At 44.6% G+C, this 17,619-nt stretch overlaps 2 protein-coding genes across 2 annotated transcripts in view; both read left to right on the top strand.

Annotated features, from left to right (window-relative positions):
• Positions 1–17,619, top strand: part of LOC141051177 (uncharacterized) — a 266,826-nt gene that overhangs the window by 20,946 nt on the left and 228,261 nt on the right. The window contains exon 5 of the mRNA XM_073548042.1: positions 11,527–11,684. Within this exon, the coding sequence (XP_073404143.1) occupies positions 11,527–11,684 (158 nt within the window). The remainder of the gene's footprint in view (positions 1–11,526; positions 11,685–17,619) is intronic.
• Positions 11,691–16,144, top strand: LOC141051118 (uncharacterized; the record flags this gene model as incomplete). Its single annotated transcript, XM_073548005.1, has 1 exon — positions 11,691–16,144. A coding segment is annotated over one exon (1,017 nt), but the record flags the coding sequence as incomplete, so codon positions are not given.

A 17,619-nucleotide genomic window follows, 5' to 3' on the forward strand; every position in this document is an offset into this window, starting at 1 on the left:
AATGTGCCCTCTGTAGTCCTCGCTAGGGAGGAAGACCCACCAGTGCGGATGGAGGAACCCAAGCAGCCCGGTGTTGTTGGTACAAAAAAGGGATTGTCTGCGGTTCGCCGTGGTGGGGGTGTGTGCTTTTCCTGTGGGAAGTCGGGCCATTTCATGAGAGCCTGCCCAGTGCGTGCCAAGTCTCTAGATGAACCTATGCAAGTAGGAGGAGCTAGTTTATGTTCAGGCCTGCCTACGGTTCAGGGTGTGGTGCAGGCATGTTTTTTCTGTGGGCAGACTGGTCATGTCCTGAAGGCTTGTCCAACATGCGCCAAATTATCTGTGCCATCTCAGAAGCCACATCCCCCTGGTCGCTTGGAGGGAGGCGACCAGAGAGTGTATATTTCCTCCATTTTGCCCTCCCAAGGTACTATGTCAGCAAAGGTGTTGGCTGGTGGGGTACCGGAGGTGATACCGGTGCTTGTGGACAGTGGAGCAGGAGTCAGTCTCGTGGATGCTCGCTTTGTCCAGACTCATGGCCTGAGGTGTAGGACGCTTGCCCAACCTATAAGCGTCCAGGCCATAAACTCTGTTCCACTGAGCCAAGGGAGCTTGACCCAAGTCGTAGAAAATATCCACCTACGTATAGGACATCATGAGGAGTCCTTGTCATGCTACGTCTTGGAGGGAATGCCAGTACCTATCGTTTTAGGCCTCCCTTGGCTGAAAAAACACAACCCGGTAATAGATTGGCGGGCGAGGGAAGTGGTCAGCTGGGGGCAGTCGTGTGAGGGCTGCTGCCTAGGGACTACTGTCTCTGCCATCTCTCTTCAACCGACCCTTTTCTATCCAGTGAGAGCAGCAGATGTGCTGCAGGAGAGTAGGGGCAAGTCTCAACCCTCGCCATTAGCCAACCCTGGGAGGCGCAGACCTCATGGTGGAAGGGTTTGGGGGGTGGTGTACCCCGTGGTGAATTGCGGGGGTGTGAGTGTGGTGACACAGGGGGACGCCTCTGTTGTCAATCCCAGAAAGAGTTCAACGAATTGTGACAAACGAGTGTGTGGTAATAAGCGTTCAGGTCTGGACCTGTGTGTGAACGAGCATGTATGGGTGGCCACCAAAAAACATCCAGTGGAAGTGTGTTGCGGAGTCTTACCAGCTCGAGTTACCCCCAAACATACACAACTCGTTCCCCAGGTCGGTGCTTCGGAGATGTGTGGTGCCTCCAGAACATACATTGCTGATACCAGCGGTGCTCGTTTGCCATAAACCTGAAGTTCAGGTAGTTGCTGGGGTGAACTCTGGACTTGGGCGTCCCCGCTGTAAGTGGTTCCTTGTTGAGGAGCGGTCTTGAGGGTCCAGAGGCCCCTCATTGAGGGAGGGTACTGTCATGATCCAGGTTGGATTATGACAGATAAATGCACTAGTAACCTTTTTTTTCCTTCAAGTCTTTGGCTTTAAGGTAGTTTTGCCCCCGGTGGCCATTAGGGTCATTGCACTCTGGTGGTTTCTTTAGTTTAGTGCACGTGATTATCACTAACAGGTGTGATTGCTCTAGTTTAACTATTTAGGTGTGTCTTGTTCTCTCACTCACGGTTGGTGATATTGCTCATTTCCAACCAAGTCTGGTGGAGGAAGGAACTACAGAGAGGAGTTTCTTGCAGCTCAGGCAGAGCTCTGGTGTAGTAGCTTCAGGTGGAAGCTGAATTCTGGTGGTGGACTCTGTTGCTGGGAGCAAGAGCAACAGAGCAAAGCTAAGTGGCGTTACCCCTGTTTTGTAACTTTCCTATTGTGTGTTTCAGTGCAGTGGTGGGATTAGTTTCTGCACCGTCCATTTCACTAGAAAGGGCTAGGTGCAGGGCGAGCTAGGGTTTTTAGGTTCTTGATCGGCGCCCGGTGTGGAGCCGGTCTAGGGATCGTTAGGAGTGTAGAGACACTGACTCGGGGTGTGATGTCCGTCTGCGAGTCTGGGCTGCAGTAAGACAACACCCCGAGCAACCCTGATACCCTTTACCCCTGTACAGGGATCTGGATTTATAGCAGAGCCCAGGAGGTAGCTGTCTGAATAAGAGCAGTGGACCAGAGCAGGGCGGTCGCCAGAGAGGTGTTCCAATACGGGACCAAAAACACAGTGGGATCCGAGTCTAAACCAGTCGGGCAGCAACGGTACAAAAACAGCAGACAGTAGCAGAGTCAGATTCGGGCCAAGGTCAGAGTCATAAACCAGGAGGGCGGCAGAGTTACAAAATCGTTAGGCAGAAGCAGAGTCAGAAATCCAGGCCAAGGTTAGAGTCATAAACCAGGAGGGCGGCAGAAGTACACAAACGGCAGACAATAGAATGGTCAGAAATCCAGGCTGAGGTCAAAGTTAACTATAGCAATTCACACAGTAGCACGCAGAGGAACCAAGAATATATCCGGCGGCTTGCAAGACCAGTCCCAGGGTATTTGAGGGATCAGGTCATCCCTCACAGGTTCCTGGACTGATGTCATTAGGACCGCCCCCAGGACCAGGCCAGATGGTGATGCAGTAACCCCCTGACGACTGATAGAGGGGCGGAGCCTGCGCCCACCAGATGCCTGCGCAGGAGCCCCTTCTCTGTCACCACCATAACTCACGGGCAAACCACGGCGCCTCCCAGTGGCCGAGGCAGGAACAGCCGTCCCCGAGCTTGACGGTGAAGTGGCGGTCCGGCGCCTCTCCTAGTGGCCGCGACCGGAACAGCAGGCCCCGAATCTAACGGCGACGTGACAGACCGGCGCCTCCTAGTGGCTAAAGCCGGGACAATAGGCCCTGAGTCTGACGACGACGTAACAGAACCACGGCGCCTCCCAGTGGCTGAGGCAGGAACAGCCGTCCCTGAGTCTGACGGCGAAGTGGCGGTCCAGCGCCTCCTAGTGGCCGCGACCGGAACAGCAGGCCCCAAGTCTGACGGCGACGTGACACAGGGGAGTGCAGGAGGTCTCCACATCCACGTTCCCTATCGCAGGGCCCTCCATTGTATCAGTTTCCCTGGTGTTTCCCTTTATTATTTAAATTTGCCCTGCTGGAGGCGGTGTATCCAGTTATATGTGTAATTCTGAAATTCGCCTGCTGGAGGCGGTGTATCCGGCTGCACGTTATATTATTTAAAGTCACCCTGCTGGATGCAGTGTATCCAGGGTCACGTGTGCCATAGAAATTCGCCCTGCTGCAGGCGGTGTGTCCAGTCATACGTTGACCATCACAGGAAGGAGCAACGTTTGACTTTTTCAGTGCAGAATGGGCTGGAATTGAGATCAGAAGCCATGTTGCATTTGGAGAGCATCTGATGTGCCTAAACAGTGGAAAACCTCACAATTCTAACTCCAACCACAACCCCAACACACCCTGACCCTGATCTCAGCCCTAACCCTAACCCTAACCCTAATGGGAAAATGGAAATAAATACATTTTTTTTTATTTTATTATTTTTCCCTAACTAAGGGGGTGATAAAGGGGGGGTTGATTTACTATTTGTGGCGGGTTTTTGTTTGGCAGCTGTCGTACGCTAAAAGATGCTTTTTATTGTAAAAATATTTTTTGCACCACCACATTTTGTGAGCTATAATTTTTTTTCATATTTTGACCCACTGAGTCATGTGAGGTCTTATTTTTTGCGGGACGAGTTGACGTTTTTATTGGTACCATTTTCGGGCATGTGACATTTTTTGATCGCTTTTTATTCCGACTTTTGGGACGCAGAATGAACAAAAACCAGCATTTCATGAATTTCTTTTGGGGGATGCGTTCACACTGTTCCGCGTCCGGTAAAATTGATAAAGCGGTTTTATTCTTTGGGTCAGTACGGTTACAGCGATACCTCATTTATGTCTTTTTTTACGTTTTGACGCTTTTATGCAATGAAAATAATTGTGTATAAAAAATAATTATTTTTGCATCGCTTTATTCTGCGAGCTATAACTTTTTTTTTAATTTTTTCGATGATGCTGAATCGTGGCTCGTTTTTTGCAGGACAAGATGACGTTTTCAATGGTACCATGGTTATTTATATCTGTCTTTCTGATAGCACGTTATTGCACTTTTTGTTCGGCGGTATGATGATAAAGCATTGTTTTTTGCTTTTTTTATTTTTATTTAAGGTCAAAATTGTCTCTATCAGTATGGGATTAAGTTATAAAATAATAGATTAATTAATAAAAGGCATTCTTAATTTTGCAGCATTTTTTCCATACCTGTCTAAAACAGCATGTTGTCACTTTGATAATACTAAGGCTACTTTCACACTTCAGGTTTTCGGCGTCAGGCGCGATCCGGCGTCGTGCCGGAACGCCGGATCCGGCAAATGTTTAGTAAAACCGGATGTGACGGATCCGGTTTTCTGCCGGATCCGTCTTTTTCTTGCCAGACAAAACCGGATCCGTCTCATCCGGTTCATCCGTTTTTCTATCCGTTTTTCGACGGATTACGCCGGATCCGGTTTTTAAAATTGACCCTTGTGGCCTTCCGAACGGGATTGGCTACTGGAAAACTATATATAGCATGTTCCTACAGCCCTTCTTTGACAGGTTGTAGAGGAGAAAGTGCAGGTTGGAGAGAAGAGCAAGTTACTGGCGAAGATGGATGTTGTCATTGGAAATATTTTGAAGAATTTGGCGGATTTTATAGCGGAGGCGAATCGTTTGAGGGTGATTGTTCTGGAGAAGGAGAGAGCGAGACAGCAGCGCATCAGGCATCGTAGACGACGTTTGTGGATCCACCCCATCACAGCCAAGAGAATGACGCGTGGGGTCTATTCTACACTCTGCATGGACCTTCGACGAAACCCGGATAAATTTTTTGGATATGTTAGGATGAAAATGGAGAATTTTGATTACTTGGTGGAGCGCATTGCACACCTCATAAGAAAAGCGGACACCTATTGCCGCTTCTCTGTTTCACCCGCAGAGCGTCTGATGGTGACTTTAAGGTAAGCCACATTTATTGGATGTGCTCGCATCAGAGCACACTTTCACTGCAATCTTGTTGGTGGTAGTTTGTATCTCCAAGTGTTATAGGTCAGTTTTGGTATGTAATGCTGTGATTTAAAACTAATTTATTGTTTTTTAATTCCCCACAGATTTCTCGCAACTGGAGAATCCCTTTCGTCACTGCATTTCCAGTACAGACTCGGGATTTCCACCATATCTGGAATAGTGAAGTACACATGCCGTGCACTGTGGGACTCCTTAGCTGAAGAGTTTTTACCAGAGCCCACAACAGAGAGGTGGATTGAAATTGCTGACAAGTTTCAACAGATATGTCAGTTTCCCAACTGCTTGGGCGCTGTAGACGGGAAACATATCCGCATTGTAAAGCCAGCTGGATCGGGATCGGAATATTTCAATTACAAGAAATATTTTTCAATTGTCCTCATGGCCATCGCTGACGCGGAATACAAATTTATTGCGGTTGATATTGGGGCCTATGGCCGCTCCAATGACTCTCAAGTTTTCAAACTGTCTGCCATGGGGCGTAAACTGTATGGAAACACCTTCCAGTTCCCACCACCTAGACCGCTGCCGCAAACATCTGGTCCACGTATGCCATGTGTCTGTGTAGGGGATGAAGCCTTCCAGCTGTCAGAACACCTTTTGAAACCGTACTCTAGCAGAGGATTGACAAGAACAAAACGCATTTTTAATTACCGCCTCACAAGAGCAAGAAGAATGGTTAAATGTACCTTTGGTATTCTGACAGCCAAATGGCGGGTCCTATTGACTGCGATCAACCTCAAGACAGAAACTGTGGACGAGGTGATCAAAGCGTGCGTGGTACTCCACAATTTTGTTATCTGCAAGGAACCCATTTCCATTGAGGACACCTCTGAAGAAACCACCTTGCAAGATTACCATGACATTACCACTAGAAGTTCTGTGACGGTTTCAGTAATGAGGGACAATTTTGCACTATACTTTGTCACCTCAAGGCAGAGTACACTGGCAGGATGACAGAGTGTGAAAGATTTGTGCCCAACCAAACTTGTGTACCTTCTGTACCAACAGTATATACCTTTGCCAACCAAAGTTGGCTATCTTGTCATGGTCTCTATTTTTAGCTTTAGGCCACAGGTGTGTACCTGGTTGTGTTTTATGCAAAGTATTTCACCTTTTAACAAAAGTTGTGTACATTGTTATGAAATCACCAACAATAAACACAACTTTTTAGGTGAAATACTTTGCTTCAAACACAACCAGGAACACAACTGTGGCAAAAAGCTAAAATTTACCCACAGTTATATACCTAGTTTTGAATACCATTTCACCTTTTAAATACCCTGTATTTAACCTTTTTCGCCGCAGAAAGAAATGACAGACAACCAGTGTAAAATAATTTAACTTTTATTGAAAAATGTTTTTTTTAGTAAACTTTTTTAACATTTTAATAAACTTGTTTAATAAAGCTTTGAAACCATAAAACTGGTCATTTTTATTTAAATACACACATTATAAATCTGTGTAGTGTGTGGTGGAAATACTGCTGGAGGGGCTGCGGGACACTTCGACACTGGGAGTGTGGAGAGAGGACTGGGATCGTGGTGGGGAAGGAACAGTTAGAGGTGAAGGTGTGGAAAAAACTACAGAATGGGTGGACATGTGGGAAGCAGAAGAGGTGGTGGGTGGTGGAGTGGAGGGTTGGGCAGGGACTGTAGGAGCAGATGATGTTGATGGCAAGTTGTATGGGGAAGGAGTTTGGTACGGGGCAGGTTGCTGGAAGTGGGGAGATGTCTGGTACGGGGCAGGTTGCTGGAAGTGGGGAGATGTCTGGTACAGGGCAGGTTGCTGGAAGTGGGGAGATGTCTGGTACGGGGCAGGTTGCTGGTACTGGGGAGTTTGCAGGTACTGGTGAGGTTGCTGGTACTGGTGAGGTTGCTGGTACTGGGGAGGTTGCTGGTACTGGGGAGGTTGCTGGTGCTGGGGAGGTTGCTGGTGCTGGGGAGGTTGCTGGTGCTGGGGAGGTTGCTGGTGCTGGGGAGGTGGATGGTGCTGGGGAGGTGGATGGTATGTAATAGGAGGGGGAGGATGGAAAGTGGCTGGAGGGGGTGTAGATGTAATAGGAGGGGGAGGATGGAAAGTGGCTGGAGGGGGTGTAGATGTAATAGGAGGGGGAGGATGGAAAGTGGCTGGAGGGGGTGCAGGTGGAGGAACTACTGTGGTGGGAGGAGGAGGTTGGGAGGTAACTTGCTGGAGAGCAGCGTGGCATGAATGCATTACATGCATCTGCTGGGCAGGAGAGAGCGTTTCCATGCGCTCCACAACAGACCTGAAAAAGGTGTGGTTTGGCGAAGATCTTGCTTCTGAATGCATGGTTTGCAGAAGTGTCTTCACCTCCAGAATGCTGGAGTTGATCTGCTGATAGCCTGCGGAGATTTGCTCTGACAAGACTTTTAGACAGTTCTGGAAAGATGCATTCAGATGCAAGAACTCTGGCGCATAAGTCTTTTCCTGACCCCTCTGCCGCTGCCGCCCAGTACCCGCAGGTGTACTAGAGGTGGCAGGGGCAGAAGGGTGGGGTAAAGGGAAAGCGATCTCCTCACCAGCAGCTTCATGTAATGTAGGCGGCCACGATGCTCCTGTGCTGGTGGATGGGACAGATGGGTCGAATGTGTGGGAAGGCTGGGAAGGTGCAGATGTACCAGGGCGGTCGAAGTGTCCCTCGGAGCCGGTCTCCTCAGGGATCGCCTCAGAAGGGTCCAATCGTGCAGGCTCCCGAGTGCTGCTCACCGTGCTGTGGAATAAAGAGAAAAAAAAACAATTAAAATAGTGACATGGTATGGCCCTGGCTGAAAAAAAAAAGTTACATCTAAACATTTTTTTGTCACATGTGGTGTGTAATATTTACCTTCTGGTGAGCATTGTCTCCCGGAGGAACGACAGGGCTCGTGCGTACTTGTACTTGCTCCTGCGTCCTCCAGATCCACTCGGGGCCCGCATCTCTTTATTGAACTCCTTCTTGAAACGATCCCTCACAGACCGCCACCGCTTCACAATTCTCTCCCCTGAAACGAGAAAGGGCAAAGTGGTTAGTATACAACATCAGTGTTTCCCAAACTCCAGTCCTCATGGTCCCCAGGGGTCATGTTTTCAGGATTTCCAAAGTAAATAGAAATCCTGAACACATGATCCGTGGGGACCACGAGGACTGGAGTTCGGGAAACACTGGTTTAAATCAAGCAACCGGTACTGTATATACTTACGCTCTTTAATCTGGGCCCGAGCTTCGAGGTCCTCCCTGCGGTCCACAAGGAGCGAACAGATTTCCTCCCAGAGTCGTCGGGTAACGATCAGGTCAGCGTGGCGGCGGTCAGCCATATTCCAGAGCGGCTCCCTTTCTCTGACGAGATCGATGAGGCGGTCCACATCAATCCCTCCATCCTCACCGTCAGAGTCGGGAGCACGCTGTGAAGGCTGTTAAAGAAAAAGACAAAAATAACATAATTAGCCTCCACAAAAGAAATGAAATAAAAAGTGCAAAAAAAACAAAGCAAAAATATTTATACTTACACGCTGGTGACCGCCGCGTTGCTGTCGCCGACGACCCTGGGAGGCACTGCGAGGACCTCTTGGCCGAGCACCAGATTGGGAAGACTAGAGAAGAAAACAAAAAATGTTATGTCTTTGGATGTAGGCATTTGTTTGCTGTATGTGGTCTGCAGAACATTGTTTTCTATGTGTTGTGTGTAGTGTGATGTTGTGTTTCTGCGTTTGATGCAAAAAACTTACCAATTGTGAGCCCACTCCAAGTGTCTGTCCACCCCTTCCTTCTTCTTCTGGGAGCTCCTCTTCATCTTGTGATTCCTGTTTTGAAATAAAAGGCAATGAATACACATATATTACAGAGATGATGGATTTTGGAAATAAAAACTTACCGTCAAACGCTGACGATGCGAGGGAGGGCTCCCAGATGTGCTGTCTTCCTCATGGCCAGACTCCATGGCTGTGGGTGGTGTTTCTGCTGCTGCCATTGCTGCTGCTGCATCTATTGGGCGGCTGTTGAATAAAGAGAAACAAAGGGCCAATGAATATCTTGATATTCCATAGCCCTAGTTTGGAGGAATGGGGGATTTGATAATTACCGTCTCTCATCTGCTGCTGGACTCCCCTCCCGTTGTTCAGCATGCTGCTCCATTTGGGGTGGTGCTGATGGTGCTGCTGCTGCAGATGTCTGCTGCCTTCTCCTGCTCCTGGTTCTTGGCTTGGGTGGCATGTTGGATGTGGCTGAGGGTCCCATTGTCTTGCTTTTATATATGTCCTGTGGGCAGAGCTACTGAGCATGCTCAGACCAAAGAAACCGGATCCGGCCGCCGGATCCGGCTTTCGCCGGATCCGGCGCATTGCGGCGCTCATAGGCTTTCATTGTATGAAAAAGCCGGACACGCCGGATCCGGCGTGTCCGGCTTTTTCGACGGATACAAAAAACGTTACAGTCTCCGTTTTTTCCAGACGCCGGATCGCGTCACATTGCCGGATCCGGCGAAAATCGGATGAAACGCATGGCCATCCGGCTCGATCCGGCTCTAATGCAAGTCAATGGGGGGGAAACCGGATCCGGCATTGCATTTCGACGGATCCGGTTTTAGTCAAAAGCGCCGGATCGCGCCTGAAGCAGAAAACCTGATGTGTGAAAGAGGCCTAAGACTGCCTTTGCTTAAAAGTTTGTAATGGGTTGGATATAGTCCTAGGAGGCTTCAGAGTGTCTTACATGTTTTTTTAGAGCAATTAAAAGTTTTTGAGCAGTTTTATTTTGCAGGTAATTGTTTTGATCCTAATTCCATTTTTCATCCTTTTCTTGTGAATTGAAACCAAAACAAATTTAAGGAACTTTGCTCATCTCATAATTTATAACATATCAGACAGAAACAATTTTAGCAGCTTGGCCCACATACACTCACTGGCCACTTTATTAGGTACACCTGTCCAACTGTGTGTTAAGACTTAATTTCTAATCAGCCAATCACATGGCGGCAACTCAGTGCATTTAGGCATGTAGACATGGTCAAGACAATCTCCTGCAGTTCAAACCGAGCATCAGTATGGGGAAGAAAGGTGATTTGAGTGCCTTTGAACGTGGCATGATTGTTGGTGCCAGAAGGGCTGGTCTGAGAATTTCAGAAACTGCTGATCTACTGGGATTTTCACGCACAACCATCTCTAGGGTTTACAGAGAATGGTCCGAAAAAGAAAAAAAATCCAGTGAGCGGCAGTTCTGTGGCCGGAAATGCCTTGTTGATGCCAGAGGTCAGAGGAGAATGGGCAGACTGGTTCGAGCTGATAGAAAGGCAACAGTGACTCAAATTGCCACCCGTTACAACCAAGGTAGGCAGAAGAGCATCTCTGAACGCACAGTGCGTCGAACTTTGAGGCAGATGGGCTACAGCAGCAGAAGACCACACTGGGTACCACTCCTCTCAGCTAAGAACAGGAAACTGAGGCTACAATTTGCACAAGCTCATCGAAATTGGACAGTAGAAGATTGGAAAAACGTTGCCTGGTCTGATGAGTCTCGATTTCTGCTGCGACATTCGGATGGTAGGGTCAGAATTTGGCGTAAACAACATGAAAGCATGGATCCATCCTGCCTTGTATCAACGGTTCAGGCTGGTGGTGGTGGTGTCATGGTGTGGGGAATTTTTTCTGGGCACTCTTTGGGCCCCTTGGTACCAATTGAGCATCGTTGCAACGCCACAGCCTACCTGAGTATTGTTGCTGACCATGTCCATCCCTTTATGACCACAATGTACCCAACATCTGATGGCTACTTTCAGCAGGATAATGCGCCATGTCATAAAGCTCGAATCATCTCAGATTGGTTTCTTGAACATGACAATGAGTTTACTGTACTCAAATGGCCTCCTCAGTCACCAGATCTCAATCCAATAGAGCATCTTTGGGATGTGGTGGAACGGGAGATTCGCATCAGGGATGTGCAGCCGACAAATCTGCGCCAACTGTGTGATGCCATCATGTCAATATGGTCCAAAATCTCTGAGGAATGCTTCCAGCACCTTGTTGAATCTCTGCCACGAAGAATTGAGGCAGTTCTGAAGGCAAAAGGGGGTCCAACCCCTTACTAGCATGGTGTACCTAATAAAGTGGCCAGTGAGTGTAGGACAATACAATATATTCCTTAATACCTCCCAATTTCCCCTATATTATTTATGGCAACCACTGGCTAATACTGGACAGCCTGATCATCTAATGTGAATGGAGGTGTCCCAACTAGCTCCTGACAAAAGATAGGAAAAAGAAGAAATAGACTGATGCACATAAAGTAAAAGCAGAGGCATCTCTCAGTAGCTACGGTAACACGTGCACACTTGGCTAACAATTATGTCTATGAGTATAAATGGAGGGTCATTTAGGGTAGACTGCTATTTGAAGTGCATGACAAGTTTTATTCAGTTGCTTTTCCAATTTTGCTGCATGCCATTCAATTTCTATGGGTATGTTAATATAGAAATATTTTACAACACCATCATAATAAACTTATTTAAAAATGAAAAACACCTTCAATGTTATTCTTTGCAGGTTACTACAAGAGAAGCTCACAAAGACATATGATGTTTACAGATTTCAAACCAAATGATCATGATATCGCTCAAAAGACTTATGAAGAGCATGTTGTTATCCAAGATACTCAACCAGCCCTTCTCAGCAAAGATCTATCATCTGATCCCTTTGAACAGGTCCTATATTTTGATTCATCAGAGACTGATAACCTCAGTAAAAATAACAGATGTGTTAATCATCAAGGAGTTCACACAGTGGAGAAACCATTTTCATGTTCAGAATGTGGGAGATGTTACACTCGAAAATCAAATCTTGTTGACCATCAAAAGACTCACACAGGGGAAACTCCATATTCATGTTCTGAATGTGGGAAATGTTTTACATATAGTTCAAAACTTGTTGCACATCAGAGAATTCACAAAGGGGAGAAGAAATTTTCATGTTCAAAATGTGGGAAATGTTTTAACCATAAACTAAATCTTGTTATACATCAGAGAATTCACACAGGGGAGAAGCCATTTTCATGTTCTGAATGTGAGAAATGTTTTACTAAAGAATCAAGTCTTCTTGCACATGAGAAACGTCACGCACAGGGAAAGCCATTTTCATGTTTAGTATGTGGAACATGTTTTAATCAGAAGTCAAGTCTTATTAGACATGAGAGAATTCACACAGGAGAGAAGCCATTTTCATGTTCTGAATGTGGAAAATGCTTTAATCAGAATTCAGACCTTTTTACACATAAGAGAACTCACACAGGGGAAAAGCCATTTGTATGTTCAGAATGTGGGAAATGTTTTAACAATAAATCAAGTCTTGTAACGCACCAGAGAATTCACACAGGAGAGAAGCCATATTCCTGTTCACACTGTGGCAAAAGTTATAGGAACAAATTTCATGTTGATGTGCATAAGAGAATTCACACTGGGGAGAAGCCATATTCATGCTCAGAATGTGGGAAATGCTTTAGCCAGAAATCACATCTTGTTACACATCAAAGAAGTCACACAGGTGAAAAGCTATATTCATGTTCACAATGCAGTAAAAGTTACAACGTTAAATTACAATTTCTTGCACACCAGAGAACTCACACGGTAGGGAAGCTATTTTTATGTCCAGAATGTGGGAAATGTTTTACGTCTAAAATAGGTCTCATTATACATCAGAGAAGTCACATAAGGAACAAATCCCTTGTGTGAGTAGAATATTGAAGAACTATTTTTGTTGACCCTAACCACTCAGAAGGGGGAAAGCCAGATTCATGTTCTGAATATGGGAAATGTTTTGTATACAACAAACATTCTTAATCCTTTATCCAAAAAGCAAAAGAAGCTAAGCTTAAAAATGACAACTTTTATTAGAACATGATTAAAACCACAATGATAGAAATTACAATAATAGTAAAAATGGGGACACTACAAAAAAACCACAAAAGGGATAATGAGCACAAGAAGAATGCTGGGTATACATATGAAAAGTATAGATATCAATGCTAAATGGTAAATATAAATGCATAAAGAGGAGATTGAATATTCAAATAAATGCCAGTGCATAACTTACTTCGCATAAATATGCATTTGAAATATTAGAAGCATAATGCAATAAATATATTTAAAGATATAATCCTCCTGAAGAGTGTATAAGAATATGTTAATACAGACAAATCACTTAGCATGGATGAATGTGAATAGGGAGCTACATAGCCAATGCGTGCTAGTGCTAAATAAGGCAGCAGCGAACCCTGACAAATAAGTGCAAAATATGCAAAATAAACAGTGATAATAATTAAGGCATATTACCTCAGATGTGGGTGGAAGAACCCCGACGCGCGTTTCGCAGCAGCTTTTTCGAGGGGCGCATAGAGGAGCTGTTCGTTGGTCCTTATATGTGATAACAGAGTATGAAAAACAGGCGTATATCGTCACTTCCGGTGGGCGGCCCGGATCCCGGGCATCACGGGTCAGCGTCATGACAGCCGCGCCTTCCCCTCTGCTCGACGCGTCAGAGCAGGGAGGAGGAAGCGGCCACATAAAGACGCGTCACCATGGTGACAATTAAAGCCAGAAGACGGACGGAGTGCGCCCCGCTATTAAAGACAAAATGTTGCTGCGATGGCACTTGGACCATATAAAGGGTTGGAAAGAAGATATATGTACAGTACAAAGTAGAAGTGATGCAAATAAAAAAAAGGAGGGATGCATGTGAAAGGTGTACGAGATATGGGGAAGGGTATTGTGTAAAATTGGTAGATTAGAATCATATATAAAAATACATATAAAAAGCATAAATGTGCAAATAAAGTGCTTGACATAATAAGTGTATATGGAAGACCAACAAATGGACTTCCCAAAAGAATTAAATATATAAGGTGTTGGTAAACGTTCCTTAAAACAGCAACAAGCAGGGTGCATCAATGTGAAGAATGCAGGGAATATTGATTCATGCTTGAAATAGGAGCAAGACCGAACAGCGTCTCATGAATAAGATAGGAACCCATCTATAAAAATAAAATAGTGTTAGTAACATAATAAAAACAGATAAAAAAAGAATAAAAAAATGAAAATAAAAATAAAACAGAGCTATAAGAACGGTGCAAAACTGATAACCTCATTGAGACCATTAGGTTGTAGGGATTTAAGCTTGGAAATCCATCGTGACTCCAATTGCGCCAAAGCTTTCCTCCAGTTACCACCTCTAATATCGACGTATATTTTGTCAATCCCAAAAGCCTTTAAAAGGCCAGCATCACAATTGTGTATCTGTTTAAAGTGACGCGGTAAGGATTTCAAGGAGGGAATGTCCTCAATATCCCGAGCATTAGTGATTTCCCGATAATGCTCCCTAATTCTGGTTTTTAGGGGCCTTGATGTTAGTCCTATATAAATCTTAGGACAGGGACAGTGGGCGTAGTAAACCACTCCTATAGAGTTACAAGTAATGTGTTGCGTTATTGAAAAGGTCTTACTGTCACTGGAGTGGAAAGTGGAGGTCCGTATCATATTTGGACAAGCAATACAATCCCCACAGGGAAAAAAGCCCCAAATTGGGCCTTTGGATCCAAAGGCTCGTTCAAGTTGGGGTCCAGGGTAGTAACTGCGAACAATATGGTCCTTGAGGCTTGGGGATTTTCTATATGTGATAGAGGGATAATCAAATAAATATTTTGCCAAACCAACATCCTCCTGTAAGATGGGCCAGAATTTCTTCAAGGTGTTCTGCAAACCATACCAATTAGTGTTGTAGGTGGTAATGAATCTTACCTTCGATTCTTGATTTAATTTAAATCTTGGTTTCAACAGTTCACTGAGATCAATTTTCTCAGCTGCTTGTAGGCCCTTCTTAATGCATCTACGCGAATATCCTCTTTCTTGGAATCTGTGAGATAAATCATCCGCTTGTTCATCAAAATTGCCCTTATTGGAGCAGATTCGTTTTGCTCTAAGGAATTGACCCTTGGGTATGCTCTTAATTAAAGATTGAGGATGGGAAGACGTCGCATATAAAAGTGAGTTAACAGCGGTTTCTTTACGGAAGATAGTGGTTTCCAAAAATCCACTAGGAGAATTGGAGATTTTGATATCCAGAAAATCAATAGTGGATTGACTGTATTTACAGGAAAGTTTGATGTTCATTTTGTTGTTATTTAGGATCCCAACAAAATCGAGGAGGTCCTGCTCTGAGCCCTGCCATACCATGAGAATATCATCGATATAGCGGGCCCAGAAGAGGACCCCCTCGATATAGGATACAGGTTTGGTGAAGAAGATTTTACGCTCCCACATGCCCATAAAGAGATTCGCGTATGCTGATGCGAAAGCCGCACCCATTGCGGCCCCTTGCTGTTGTAGATAGATGTTCTGTTTAAAAATAAAAAAATTATGTTCTAGGGCAAATTTCAGCAGAGAGAGCAGAAATTCAATAAAATCAGGAGAATGCTGTGACATGGATAAAAAAGTTTTGACAGCCAATATCCCATCATGATGCTGAATGGAAGTGTATAAGGCTTCCACATCCATGGTTACCAGCCACATATCTTCGTCAAGTGGGATACCATCAATTTTTCTAAGTATGTCCCCTGAGTCCTTCACATAAGAAGGAAGATCCAATACCAGAGGCTTCAAATAGTGGTCTAACAATTTGGAGACAGTTTCACATAGGTTTTCATTACCCGAAACGATCGGGCGCCCGGGGGGTACAGAGGCATTTTTGTGTACTTTCGGTATAAAGTAGATATATGCCATTTTGGGATAAAGGGGAATTAGATGGTCTCTAAGACTCTTTGTAATGAGGCCATCGTCAAAGGCTCGGTCGAGGATATCTTGTAATTCACCCCTAAATTTCAAAGTGGGATTATAGGTTAGCTTTTTGTAGCAGACCTCGTTTCTCAATTGTCGAAAGGCTTCCCTTTCGTACATGGAAGTTGGCCATATCACTACATTGCCCCCTTTATCTGCCTGTTTGATGACAACTCCTCTCAGATTTTTTAATTAGCGTAAAGCTTTTCTTTGTGAAAAGGATAAATTATCCCTAGTACCTGATGGTTGCAGCTTCTCAAAATCATTTATTTGAATATTCAATCTCCTCTTTATGCATTTATATTTACCATTTAGCATTGGTATCTATACTTTTCATATGTATACCCAGCATTCTTCTTGTGCTCATTATCCCTTTTGTGGTTTTTTTGTAGTGTCCCCATTTTTACTATTATTGTAATTTCTATCATTGTGGTTTTAATCATGTTCTAATAAAAGTTGTCATTTTTAAGCTTAGCTTCTTTTGCTTTTTGGATGATTCTTTATTGAAGCTGTTTGCTTTCTAGGCTGACTAATTTTGAATATTCTTAATCCTTTGTTGACATTTGCCTTTTATACATGCTCTAGGTAGCACTAAGAGGTGAGCCCATTACATACACAATGTGTGCTGATTGTAACTGCTGCAACTGGGGCTAGCACATTTAGCTGCAGTTTAGCCACTTGGATGCCACTGTAAATCATAGGAATGGTATTTAAGATGCAGTGGGGAACCATTCCGCTGTCCATTGCACCCTGGCTGCATGGGTGATGTCAAGGCTGTACTCCAATTAAGCAAGCTCAAGCATCCTGTGATTAATGGCATTTACTTCCAAGGTTTTAAAATGGTTTTTGCATGGGTCATTTGGTTTTCAAAATTTTGCAATAAAGAAATTTTAATTTACAGGATGGTTGTGCCGCACAAATTCCTCTTAAATTAAACCTGTCACCAGAATAAAACTATAAACCTGCAGATATTGGGTTAATCTGCAGGTTAATTGAGTCATTAACCTGCCCGACACCCGTACTTAGCTGAACACTGCAGGGAGAAAATGAACTTTATTCCCCCTGCAGCATTCTGCTTTCAGTCATGGGAGCGGCACTGGTTCATACATCGCTCTGAGTATACAGAGCCGCGGCTGTAACCACACCCCTAGCCCTGACTGACCGCCAGCCCTAATGCAGAGCATGTGTTAGTCAGGGTGGGGGGTAAGGTTACAGCCGCCTCTCCATTAACTCAGAGTGGTGACTAATTCGGCTCAGATGCCGCCCAAGTGACTTAAAAGCCTCGTCTTAAAGATCTGAGGAAGATTTCCCAGTTTATATCATGAAGGTGGGAGTCCATTTCAAATGTATTTCCTTTATATTTCTCATTTTAAATGAGTCTTTTTGATATAACCTTACTATTAAATAAAACTTAACAGCTTCAGTACTCGAGTTGAAAATTTTTGACCCGGAGAGTTTTGATCATATTGATTGTGTCCTCATTACCTATCTACTGCTACTTCTACATTCTTCCTGTCAGTCAATCCAAAAGGTTAATAATTCTGAAGCCTGAATATTTAAGAAAGGAAAAATAAGATATTGTCTTAGGATAATATCCACGTGTGCAGAATTATTGGGTGAGTAAATGAAAAATAAAAAATTGTTTATTTTCATCTGTTATAGTGAGAAGAAGAATCAAATAAAGATAAAATGTACGAAATACTTTACTGACATTTAAGAAATTAAATTAGCAGTGACCGATATAGTAATATAGCCGGCCACCTTCTCAGTAATAGTCAAATGCTCCATCCATGGACTAAGGGGTTGGCATATCATA

The sequence above is a fragment of the Dendrobates tinctorius genome, unplaced genomic scaffold (assembly GCF_039654945.1).
Source record: "Dendrobates tinctorius isolate UK_male_01 unplaced genomic scaffold, ASM3965494v1 ptg000155l, whole genome shotgun sequence".
NCBI lineage: Eukaryota > Metazoa > Chordata > Amphibia > Anura > Dendrobatidae > Dendrobates > Dendrobates tinctorius.